The following is a 13,165-nucleotide window of genomic DNA, read 5'->3' as shown; positions in this document are numbered from 1 at the left end:
CTTTACTAATTGCAATTCCGTTTCTCTTTGCTTCTTTCTTTAAAGGCTCCACACGCACCACACGCGATCGTGCCAAACGTGAGGCGCATAATCACGCGCTCAATAATCACCACAATCATCATCATCATAACAACAACAGCAACAGTAATACGCACTCAAACTCCTCCGCCGCCAATTCGTCGTCTACGAACACAACAAACAGCAACAGCAGCAGCAGCAACAGCACGCAACGCACTAATTCGCCGGCGGCGCATGTCAGCAACAACAGCAGTCAAGCGCAACAGTCAAACGCAACAGCACCAACGACGACGACGTCGGCTGCAACGTCCAAGACTACGAGAAATCAACAACAGCAACAGCAGCAAGCACAACGCAACAATTTGGACATGGACACATCGACAGAGAGCGAAGCTGAAGGCGACGTGGCGAATGGCAGCGCAACCGGCGGCACCGCCAACGGACCGACCACACGCAAAATCTGGTCCGACTGGTGCAGCAGCTCGAAGGGCAAGTCGTCGCAATCCGACGATGAGGAGAATAATAATAACTTTAGAAATACCGTCACGGCGACGGCGCGTAATGCACGCACCGTTCCACAGAAAAAGCGCAAAAAGCTTACGCGCAAGGCGGCAATTGCCAGCAAGAGTGCAGCTGCAGCGGCAGCGCAACGTGAAGCGGCAGCTGCTGCTCGTGAGGCGGCAGCGCAAGAGGCCGCGATGGCAGCCGCTGCGGCGAACAGCAAGGACTCCTCGTCGAAGGAGGATGCTGGCGCTGGTAGTGGTGGTGGGGGCGCGCGCGGTCGCAAAGGTCGCATGAAGAAGGGTGCACGCGGACGCAAATCGTTAAAGATTGCTGGTTTGGATGTGCTGCACAAGCAGACGTTGTTGAGCACGTCGCACGAGGTGTTGAGCAAAAAATTGCCAGCAGCGCCGGGCTGTGTGGATCAACAGCTGACGTCGTTGCTCACGCGCAATATGACACATACGGAGCTGGAAATTCCGGAGGCGCCCCAGGATACGCCTTACGCGCTACAAATTTTATTGGATGTCTTCCGTACGCAATACATGGCCATGATCGAGCAGATGAAGGCGAAATCGTTTGTGCCAAACATTAAGCGTCAAATACAATTAGAACAAGAGCGCAAACAACGCATTAAGAATCGCGCCAGTCAGCTGGACAAGCAGATCAAGGTGCTGATTGATGACAGCGTAATGCTGCTGAAGGCGCGCATGAATGAGTTGGGCATCAATGTCACCTCTCCCAATGATCTGATCACAAAGGCTAAAGAGATTGTCGGTCGACATAAGGAGTTGCAAGGTATAGCAAAGAAAATACAATCGCAGGTGACGACCTGTGAATTGGAGCAGAAACGTTTGTTGAAGAAGCACCTACAGCATTTACCGGAATATCAGAAGACTTGTGGCAATAATGGACGCACCAAGGTTGAGCTGCCGAATGGCGGCAACCCAATCGATCTGAGCGAAACTGCTGCGCACGAATTGGTGCTGAAGGAGATTGCCAATACATTGGCGCAACGCAAAAAGTTATACGCGCAAGTGTCAAGTATTGAAAAAGAGGCTGCGCTCTTGGAGAAAGCAGCCGAAGAGCGACGCACAGCAGCAGCGCTACTTGCGCAGGGCACCAATATGACATTAGCCAACACAACAGCAGTATCAAGTGGTGCGCCAACAATGATGCCCGCCACGCTGATATCGGCAGGTACAAGCGGCGTCACACAACCGCTCCAGTTGACGACAACAAGTGGCGCGTCGGCAGGGGGTAATGCAGTATCGAGTTGTGCACCCGCAACTCCAAGTAAATCCGTGACAAACGCGACATCAAAAACATCGCGTCGTAGTCGCGATCATCGTACGCGTTCGCAGGAGTGGCCTGATGTACCGGACGTAGGCAAAATAGAGGAAAGTAATCCAGAGGTGTTAGCACAAAAGATACTGGAGACAGGGCGTCAGATCGAAGCGGGTAAATTTTCAGCCGCGACTGGCACAGGAAATTCGTACAACAACGCTATGGCCGGTGCTGGCATTGCCAGTGGTAAGCAACTGGCCTTGCCGACAACTGCGCATCACCAGCATCTCAACAATAACAATATAGGGCAATATCATGACGAGGTTCTGACGACACAGTCAAAGAAGAAACAGCATGCGCGCAGTTCGAGCAACGAACACATACCGTCGGTGTCTATTTATGTGGCCGACAGTAACCTGATGCCGGCGCCTACAGCAGCCAATAAGCAGCAGCCGCAACAGCAATCCTCTCCCGTAAATGGTAACGGATTGCGTGGTGTTGCCGGCTTACTGCCAAAATGTGAGTTGCCTGGCGCGCGCAAATCGTCAATGTCCGCCGCTGCGTCCGGTGGCATACAGGAATCACCTAAAGTGGCCAACTTCGAAGATCGCCTTAAGAGTATCATAACCTCTGCGTTGAATGAGGATCAAGAACATCGCAAAGCTGCCGCGCATCATATGCCCGGCTCATCAGCCGGCCACGACTTGAGCATTCACTCATCAACACAGTCGTTAGTGGCGCAACAATCGGGTTCGCTTCAATCATCGCCAGCGCCAAAACGCAGTAAACACTCTGTGTCAGCGTCTTCTATGAACAATATAAATCAGCAGGCACATCCACACCAGCAAATGCAAATGCATCACCAACAACACCCACATCATAATCATTTGCCGCCTCTACCACCACAGGCCATGCCGCAAAACAATCTAAGCAACCTCATTACCGTTGCCACTCAAGGCCCTACACATTTGAATGCTACCACCACCATATCACCAATAACACCACCGCCGTCCATTGGCAACAGCCAATATGGCAGCACCGGTGTGGGCGCCGGAAAATATGGTGGCAGCAAGCAACAGTCTTCCGCTGCGTCTGGCAGCCATAAAGGCAGCGCTGCCAAATACCAGCAACAACAAAATAATGCGCACTTACAGCAGCAGCAACAACAACAACACCTGACACACTTACAACAACAACACGCACACTTCGGCCCGGCCGTGGGTGCTGGCACTTCACCAGCCGATCTGGCCTTCCATCACCGCCGTCGCAGCTCTGTAAGCGCAGCCAGTTTCGAACATTACGCTGCACAGCAGCAACAACAGCATCAGCAAGCAATGATGATGGCTGCCGCAGCAGCTGCAGCGGGCAGCGCGTCATCACAACACCACGCCAGCGCCAATCACCAACATCTAATGCCACCACTCGAATTCAAAGCGCCCACCGTTACCGCAGAAAATCTCATATTGAATGCGTCGCAACGTTCCAACAGTCGCGAACAACTCGTCGAAGAGGTGGTGGTCGCACCACGTTCCAGTTCGGCCAACTCTGATTCGGCCATTATGTACTACCCACCGACGCGCGATCGCCTAATGTCGCTAGAACGCAGCAATAGCCGCGAATCCGCGGTCTCACAACCGTTGCCGCCCCATCATACGAACAGTGGCAGCGGCGGCAGTAGCGGCCAACAAATGTTGCCGCAACCCAGCCGGCCAAGCTCAAACTCATCACAGCCAGATTATACACAAGTCTCACCGGCAAAGATGGCGCTACGCCGCCACCTCTCACAAGAAAAACTCAATCAACAAATGCCGCCTGCTGGCGCTATGTCTGGCTTGCCACTATCCACAAAGACCATTGGCGATCTGGTGAATGGTGAAATCGAGCGCACGCTTGAAATATCGCATCAGAGCATTATAAATGCGGCGGTGAATATGAGCACAGTTGGTGCCCCACCACCAATTACCGGCGCCACTAACGTGGGTGCCAACAATTACATGGACCGGGCGGCGCACGATCGTTTACTAATTAATCCGAATGCGCAACGTCCCGAGCGCGTGCACGTGCGTGTGTTCGATGAGCAAATGCCGCCCACACATATGCAAGGCAACGCTGTCGACGTGTCGCCACGCACTATTGGCGCTGGCAATGGGCGAAAGTCGCCGCCGACAACGCCAACGCAGTCCTCACACAATATGTCTTCGCTGGCACATGTCGCATATAATCACAAGACTGCGACTGGTGGCACAGCAACGGCAGCGCCTCCTAATAGTGGACGCGTCAATAACAGCAGCGGTGGCTATAACCCCTCACTCTATCAGCAAATGGCGATGGGTGGTGGCAGTAGCAATGGTAGGGAAGCGACGAATGCCCGTCTTGCTGCTAGCGGTAATGTTGGCGGTGCAGGAAGCGGCTCGCGCAGTCGCGACTACCAGCCGGTTAGCTTACCACGCGCCGAAATGAAGGGTTGCATCGAGGCGTATTTCAATGATGAGCAACATCATCAGCAGCAGCAGCACCAACAACACCAGCAGCAGCAACAGCAGCATCATAATCATCAAACACAGTCGCACAAGGCAGGCAGCAAAGAGCGCAACAATGGACGCGGGAATCGTTTGAACGGCAGCAATCCGCCATTGGAGGGTGAGTGGGAATTATTAGAAAGAGAATTGGAATTATTAGGAATTTGCGAGGTTTCTGAACTTGTGTTATTTAAGTTATTGAACTGAAGGAATTTTTAGGATAAAAATGCAGCTATCAAATTTAATTCTTAGCACTAAAATACTGTTTATTTTGTATAAAAAACACAGTTATACTGAAAATGGGCCCAGTTTGGAACGCATTTTTGTATAAACATGCCGAAACCTTTTCTCTAGTAATCGCGATCTAATTAGGTGAACCGCAATTAAAAATATAATTTTTAATCCCAACATCTTGCTGATTTTGGGATCAAAATTTATGATAAATAGTAAATACTGAAAATTTAAAAATTTATAAAATATAAACCGTTTGAATGAGGAAGCTTGCTAACCAGTGCTCTAGAGTATTGAAGAATATGGATATGTGCAGGCTCTAAATAGTAGCATATGCAGTACGTAAGCATCAAAAAATGTAAATTAAAAATCAATTTGTTGTTGTTTTGTTAATAATAAACTAGAAATTAATTTTTTTTTATTTTAAATTCAGTTTTCGGTATTACTAATTAATTTTTAATTTTTTTGGAATTAAATCTATTTATTAAATTTTTTTCAATCCTTTTTTGAGATAAGAACTCCAAAAAATAATTTTAATTAAAATTTTCGGGGTACACACTATATACCGAAATGTTTCACTATAACATTCTCCGACTTAATAATTTTCCACATATAAAAAAATATCATGTTCATATCGTAGGTCTGGCAGCTTCACTGCAGGATCACGTTATGGCCTCGCGCAAATACAAGGAAGAACATGAAGAGCGCCAGCGGCGGGCTGCCGCAGTGTCCAGCAACAACAGCGACATGCATAATCAACACCATCACCAACAACACCCTCATCAGCAGCAACAACAGCAATATGCGCACAGCCAGCATCACCACTATCAAGCACAGGCGGCACTTGGTCACAACAACAACGCCACGCCCAATAAGGTGGAAAGTGAGTACTTGCCGTTTTGGACCAACCCTACTCGGCTATTAATTGAAAATCTGTTTGTTTTATTTTCTCACCTATAAATACTTAGTCGGTGTAAAACGCACTTCGCCCATGGCAAATAATCAACAGCCACGACCCGCTAAGATGGCCCACTACAACGACAATGCCGTTGCGCACAACCAGCAACTGCACCAACATCAGCAACACCATCTAAGCAACAGTAATCCATACGCCAATATGAATGGTGTTAGCAGTAGCAGCAACAGTGGCGCCATTGCATCGGCGACAGGCGCACAAACACAATCGCAGTCCTCGCTGTCGCCATCTTGTCGACGCAATGCGAAATTGCCACTCGAACCGCTGCTAATGAGTCCGGAAATCAACTCGATAATGAGCGGTGGCGCTGCTGCTGGCGGCGATGAGCGCCCCTTGCAGTTGTCAGCTACGGCAGCGAAAATATCGCGCCAACAGCAGCAGCAGCTACAACACGAACAACAATCACGCACAGCGACCACGCCGCATAGTACAACACCAATCGTGGGTGGACGCGCCGGTGATGATGGTAAGAATTGATTGACTGTTTGCAACACAATTATTACCAAAAACGCACCAACCGCCACGTACCATCTAAAGTTAGTCACCAGCACAGCAAAAGACAAAGACCATCTTATCAAGCACTGTATGCATTCGGCTCAGGCATAGTTTAGTTTAATACTTAACAGCATTGAGAATAGTACATACACGAACTAGCGTTGAAAGAACTCAAAACAAAATGTACCTGAAATAAGACGAAATCAAGTTAGCATTAATAGTGAACACATGCATACAAACATACATACACTTACATTTATATATAATACTTACATATATACTAGTAATGAAAGATGTGGCGAAGTGCTGCATCGTTTTATAAGTTACTACCTCATCATCAGCACAAAATACACGAAATATTCCACGCAAACTACAAATCATAATCATGTGTACAACTACAATGCCAAAAAAAAAAACAATAATAATAATAATAATAAAAAGAACAGATACTAACTGCATACTGCGTGCTTTGAAATTCTGTTACTAACTGCATTGCCCATCGTATTAAATACCGCTACTTGAAAGTGTCGCAACTTGTGTTCCGCTTCGCCGTTTGGTCTGCGTTTCTGCGTGTAACTGTTATATTGTTGTTGTTAGGTTCATGCATGGCCTTTTAGTGTGTAGCATAAAAGATTTAGGCATTTAAGCTGAATTTATACAATTGTGTTTGTAATTGCCACATATTATCTAGCGTATTTTAGTATATTTTGTTAGCTCACTTTTCAAATGGCAAAAAAATATTTGCTTAGAATCATTTTTTTACTAATAAGTTTACTGTTATTTTTATAAATAATTTTTACGTCGCACTCTTTGAACACACAAAAAAGACGCCTTTATTTAGTTCATAAGTTTTTCGAAAAAAAAAAAAAAAATTACACATGATTTTTCCTAATTTTTACGCTTTCCTACATATTTGGTTTATATGTATGTTTGTAAAAAATTTCGCAATTTTTTAACGCAATTAAAATTTAATCAACTTATTTTTTTGTCAACATAAACGCTTTTTTATTTTTTCCCCTCTACGCCTAATTTCCTTGGTGTTTTGGTTTCGGGGCTCCACTGTCTGGGTGTTGGGTTTTCTTTTACTCCATTTTCGAAATTTTTTCTTGCAATTGAATGTTTTTGTTGTTACTTTAGGTATTGTTGTATTTCGTAAGCGCTAAGATAGTTGGAACGGCATTTTTCGCGACAAACATGACAGCGATAGGTTAAATGACAAAGCAAAAAAATTAAATATGTTTACTTCAGTTTTAATAATGTCTGGTTGTTTAAGCATATCTGAGAAGTATTAGAAATGTGCAATCGTTTGATATTGGTACTTCAATCTTCGAGCAATTGATATTCTGTGAAATAATATACAAACTTTACGCTGCTCGCATTGGCTTTTACAAGCACACAAAAAACAAAAAAAAAAAACACAATCTTAGAACACTACTGTGTAAAAAATATTTACATAACCTCAAACTTTTGTCGCTAATTTCAAGTTATAACTTTGTGTTATAACTTGCGGTTTTGTATCCTAGAATTCTAAATTTTACCAATCACATTTCTAAGTCAAAGAAAGGTTATTTCCCATTCCATACATTTTCTATACGGACATAAAATCGCTGCTGACGTCAATAATTAGAGTACAATATATGATTTATGGAGTTTTTACGTTCCGTCAATTGTTTAGAATAATTAGTATTAGTCGGTTTAACTGCTGCTTATGAAACCTGAGTTAAAATTCGACAAACTTTTAACGTATTGCAGAGTAATTTGTTTGAGTTATAAACACTTTTCGAAACAATATAAAAACTATTAATAAAAGATTTTTCATAAATATTTATTTAGTATTAAAGATTTGAAAAAGTGGATTCAGTTTTCAACGCAACTTAAAACTACTTAACCCGGTCGTATTGTCTCCTACTAGTGTTCTGATTTTTTTAATAAAAAAAAAAATGACGGAGTTAAGGATTTAATCTTCCAATTTTTAAACTGCAGAATTTGGATTAAAATTTAGTTTTCGAACTTTTAATTCTAATTAGATTTTCAATTGTTGATTTCAAAAATGTATAAATGTAATTTAATTTTTAATAAAAAAATCAGAACTATAAATTGGTAAAATATAAATCATTTGCTTAAGAGTATTAAATTTCATACCTCTGTGCGAGCTGTAGTTTGAAATGGCATTTTTTATTCCGGTATTTGGGATTATACATTTATTTTTAATTTTTCAATAATCTTAAATGATTAAAAATTATTTTTTATAACTATTTTTTGGTGTTAAACTAAAAAAAAATAATTTAAATGTTCATTCAATAAAAATAATAAGTATTTTTTTTTTTTTGTGACATGCTTGTTTTAGATATATTTGTTTCCGATTTCAGATCATAATCTATTTTTTTTTTAATTTTTTCACGAATATTGTTGGACCGTGAACTAAGTAAATGTTAATGTTTAAACTTCAAAATGTATAAATTTTTGATGTATATTTTTGAAATTTAGTTTATAAGATTTTATTTATGTTTTATTTTTATTTTTTTTATTTTTGTTTTGTTTTATTAATTTTTTTGTTATTTTAATTTTATTATTTTTGTTTTGTTTTTTTTATTTTTTTGTTTTCTAATTCCATAAATGCACACTGCCTGTTTGCTACTTTTGCACTCACATGATCTTCTTAAGACTTAACCGCCTGCTTGCCTGCTATATTGAATAACTTCGTTTGCACTTTGTATTAGCTGTGTATTTGATCTCCTCATTTATATTTTCCTACACATTACATTCCAGTTTCCAACAATTCCTCCCATACCATTTCTACTCCATACAGTAGCTATGGCTATAAAAAGCTCAAAATTTAGCTGACGAAAGGGGCTTACAAATATTTTCCACACCCCATTGTGATTCACTTATATACGTACATGCATATACATACATATATACTTATGTATATATGCGAGATATAGAAAATCAAATTTGAATATACAAATTATATAACAATTGGTAAGTGTCTGCGAAATAGTTATTGATTGCTTTTTAGCTTTTGTTGTTGTGATTTTTAGTTTTTTTAGTTAATTAACAAGTCGTTTATGTAAACATGTACATAATACTAAGTCATTACTAATATTCGTATCCCAAAAAGTGTAGCACATGTATATTCTAGAAAAATTACACAAAAGCTAGAAAAAGCTTAAAGACTTAATTAAACAAATTATGAATGTTTTAAAATTCCATACATACGGTTTTTATACATAGAAGAGGGTGTACTAAGTTTGCCACGAAGTTTTAATACCCCGAAGGAAACGTCGGAGGCGTAATTAACTGAGCCATTATAGCACACAGCTGCTGTACAAACTAATCAGTCAAAACCAAGTTTTTGTACGTAACCATTTCTTTAGAAGATATTTTCACGTAATTTGGTATGAATTATTCCAAGGTAGTGGTATAATATTCGAAGAAAATGTTCAGATCAGACCACTAGAAAACTGGTCGGCTGAAATCCAGACTTTAAATGGAACACTTTTTATTTTTGACAATATATCGTGACGAAATTTGAAACGGATTATTGTTCAAAGTGATTTCTTGTTTGGAAACTTTTGTATTTATGAAGATTATAGCTTCGGTTTAATCGAAAATAAAGTTATTCATTGATCTCTGTTAAAAAATTACAAACTGTTTCTAAATGTCGGAAACGGCATTAAAGCCAACTTAACTTACATTTTTAATATTGTTCAATAAAATAGTGTAAGAACGCTAAATAACTATAGCAACAAATATTAATTGATAAGTAAACCGTTTATTTTAACCGACTAAAGCTTCCCTTAACCTGCTTACTTACATATGTAGATAATTCATAACACATTCCATGCTAAACACACACATTGAAACATCACAACACCACACTCACCCAATTACAGTTAAAAATCTAATCGTTTAGTTTATAAGTATGAAAATTTCGAAAAAAACCTGATACATTTTTCCTTATTTTCCACATAGATGATGTCATCGCCGACGATGAAACACACTGGCAACATCGGGTGAGCTCCGGCTTCGATCGCCTAGTCGCCTTCGCCTCCACCGAGCTGGATAAGACGCGTCGCTCTATTGACACGGACATAGTGCCGTCGTCGATCAGCTGCAACACCTCGCCCGATTCGGGTATTACCCACAGCAGCAGCAGCAATTCAGATACGGCGCGCACATTTCTTTCCACCTCGTCGACGTCCTCACAACTGGACATGCCCATGAGTAGCGGCGGCAGCAGCGCTGGCAGCACCAGCAGTTCCAGCGGTTGTAGTGTAAGTGGCGTTAGCGCCAGCTCCGGCGGCAGCGGTGTCAATAGCTACATGCATGGACACCTACACCACCATCATCATCATCACTCGTTGTTGTTGCATGCGCATGGCAACGGCGGTGGCGGCACCACTAGCAGTCACGCTTCATCATCAGATCACCTCAGCGATAGCAGCATGAAATCAACGCATTCCGATGTCGCTTCTATGCCGCCGATAACGCTGCTGAAGGCGAACTCGGCATCACCGGTTGACGCGAGCGCCATTGATAGTCCGCCGCTCTCTGATATCGGCTTGCCACGCACACCCAGTCCGAATGCGGCCGTGCCGACACCACCCTTGGCCGCAGCTATGGCGGCAGCGCATAGTGTCACACCTACACCGACACCAACACCAACACCACCGGCGAGTGCCGCCGATCCCTATGGCAATAGTACACTAAAGATACCCTTAAAATATCAACGCAAATCGAAGTCGTCATCGGAGAAGCATTATAAGAAAAAATTCTGCGAACGCAATTGGGAATACGATTGTGATGATCTGTTGATGCCATATGCGAATAATAACAGTAATGATGCCACCAACAGCACGGTGATTGAGGGATCAACAGCGAACGATGCGGTTGGCAAAGGAATGGCTAACGTAATGAAAAATGCTCCCACATCATTTGCTAAAACGAATGGCGGCGAGACAAAGAAATCCCATCAAACCAGTCCTGAAAAATCGCCAAAGCGTCAGCAACAACAACAGCAACAGAACGCTTCCGAGGTAAACAACACTAAATCCGCGGAAACACTCAATCATAATCACAACAGCAACAACAGTCTGTCATCGACTACATCGGCGACGACGGCGACAATGCAAAATCTCTCGCACCACCACCATCATCATAAATCGTCGAAATTTCGACCGAAGGGCAAGGATTGGGACTGGTCCATGGATAGTAGCAACAGCAGCAGCAATGTGAACATCAATAGCAGCAATAGCGGCGTCATTGGCGGCAACAGCAGCGGCAACAAGTGCAAAGCGGATGTAGGCGCCGCAACAGCGGTGTCTATAGCCGCGCCCACAACAACAAATGTTAGTTAAGTTGAAAGTGTTGCATAATTTTTCGTTATTCTTTTGTTTGAATATTTATGAACTTGTTCTGAGCACATGACACTTGTAGCCTCTACACAATCGGTCGTCTGTTGGCAGCAATTGGCAAATGAATAGCACTAATGTTAATTTATATATTTATTTTGTAATTTAATTAAGACAAAAAAAGTTTAAATTGTATCAGAAATTTCGTTCTCGTTGATTGCTATTAATTTTACTGTTAAGTTATAAATTTATTACAGTTAACACGCTGCTTATTTCAATTAAGTAAAATTTTTTGTATCCCAAGTGAAAAATAACCTACAATTTGTACAGTTATTTAAACGTCAACTTGCTCGTTAATTTAACAATAATTTTAAATAATTTTTGGATACTTCACTATGTGTATTCAAGCTGCAGGGTTTGTTATTCCTTTTTCAAAATATTTTGCCTAATTTTAAAATTCAATTGCAAAATATGAAATATTTGAAAAGTTCAGAGAAACGCCTTAACGCTTCTAAATAAAAGCTGGGTTTGATTACAACATCCGACTGACATCAAATAACATTATTTCACATCTGACAAAATATACCGTACATTCGTAAAAATTTACATATATGTACAAATGTTTGTTAAAAGTTTACATACATCGTTGTTGTTTTCTTTTAAACTCACTGACATACAACTTGTTTCCTTTTTTATTTCTGGCGTTTCACCCAGCTCACAACCCTGCGGAGGTATGGTCCTTTCTCCAACCTTCTCCCTCTAAGGGGGAGCCTGGTTTAGAGGATTCAAGAAACCGATTTTTTTGAAGATTTTTTGGGTAGGAAAGAAATAAGTGATTAAAGCAAAACTTCTAGGATTTATAGTTATTCATTTAAACATCATTCACAAATTTTTTTGGATACAAAATCTTTGATATTCCGCCTTTGGGAAGCAATTGCCCGATACATTTCGTATGCGCATTTGTCGGACGGCGGGCAGGATGCAGGTCGCAATTTCTGTCGGAAACAAAAAATTCAAAGAGATTCATATTTTTAATAATTTATTTCTAGTTGAACTAAAAAAATTCTAAAGAAAGTGTAAAATTTTAGAAATTGTTTAAAATTAAAAAAAAAACGGTTTTTGACCAAAAAATTTTTACTTTATGTTGTTTAAAAATATTTTCAAACTTGACGTTTCTTATTTTTTTTTTTAGTTTAAATAGAAGATAATTTAATGCCAAAGATAATAAACTTTGCCCCAATTCCATACGGCGTTTAGTTTTTTTTTCTATGCCCGCCAATTAAAAAAAAATCCTAAAACTGAAAAACCGAGCAATCGCACGTCAAAGTTTTCGCTTTCTACCCAATTGCTCATACATACATACATATATCTGCTAGACGCTCGGTCACTATTTTCCTTCTAGCTTCGAAAATATTTCAAATTCTCATCTAAAACTTTGAGGACATATTCTTAGATTATTTTTAAAGAAATTTAAGCCAAAAAAAAATGTAATTTATTAAAGCTTCTATATCAGGCTCGCCCCTTAACTCGCCTTCAAACGGATGTTGTCTAAGATCAAAAGTCGTGAGCTGCTTGATGTAAAGGAATCGTTTCTTCACTCGTGTGAACTTGTACACACGACTTCATCCTCCCGGCTGTAAGCGCTGTCTACGCCAATAAAGGAGAAGACACACAATGTTTTCATATTTTGCTTTAAAATTTATAAAATTTCGAATTTGAAAGTAATCTTATATTGAAATATTTGCAATAATCTGTTTATTTTATTTATTTATTTTTTTTTTTTT

At 41.0% G+C, this 13,165-nt stretch overlaps 1 protein-coding gene across 1 annotated transcript in view; it reads left to right on the top strand.

Moving 5' to 3' along the window:
- LOC108968396 (histone-lysine N-methyltransferase, H3 lysine-79 specific) overlaps positions 1 to 12,317 on the top strand; it is a 120,470-nt gene extending 108,153 nt beyond the window's left edge. The window contains exons 5-8 of the mRNA XM_018932427.1: positions 46 to 4,446; positions 5,197 to 5,439; positions 5,525 to 5,998; positions 10,003 to 12,317. Coding sequence (XP_018787972.1) covers positions 46 to 4,446; positions 5,197 to 5,439; positions 5,525 to 5,998; positions 10,003 to 11,387 — 6,503 coding nt within the window. The 3' untranslated portion in view covers positions 11,388 to 12,317. The remainder of the gene's footprint in view (positions 1 to 45; positions 4,447 to 5,196; positions 5,440 to 5,524; positions 5,999 to 10,002) is intronic.
- Positions 12,318 to 13,165: the final 848 nt, after the last annotated feature.

This window comes from Bactrocera latifrons, unplaced genomic scaffold (genome assembly GCF_001853355.1).
Source record: "Bactrocera latifrons isolate USDA-ARS-PBARC rearing strain unplaced genomic scaffold, ASM185335v1 scaffold_103, whole genome shotgun sequence".
NCBI lineage: Eukaryota > Metazoa > Arthropoda > Insecta > Diptera > Tephritidae > Bactrocera > Bactrocera latifrons.
Note: the sequence above shows the minus strand (reverse complement) of the source record. Positions and strands in the feature narration are given on the sequence as shown.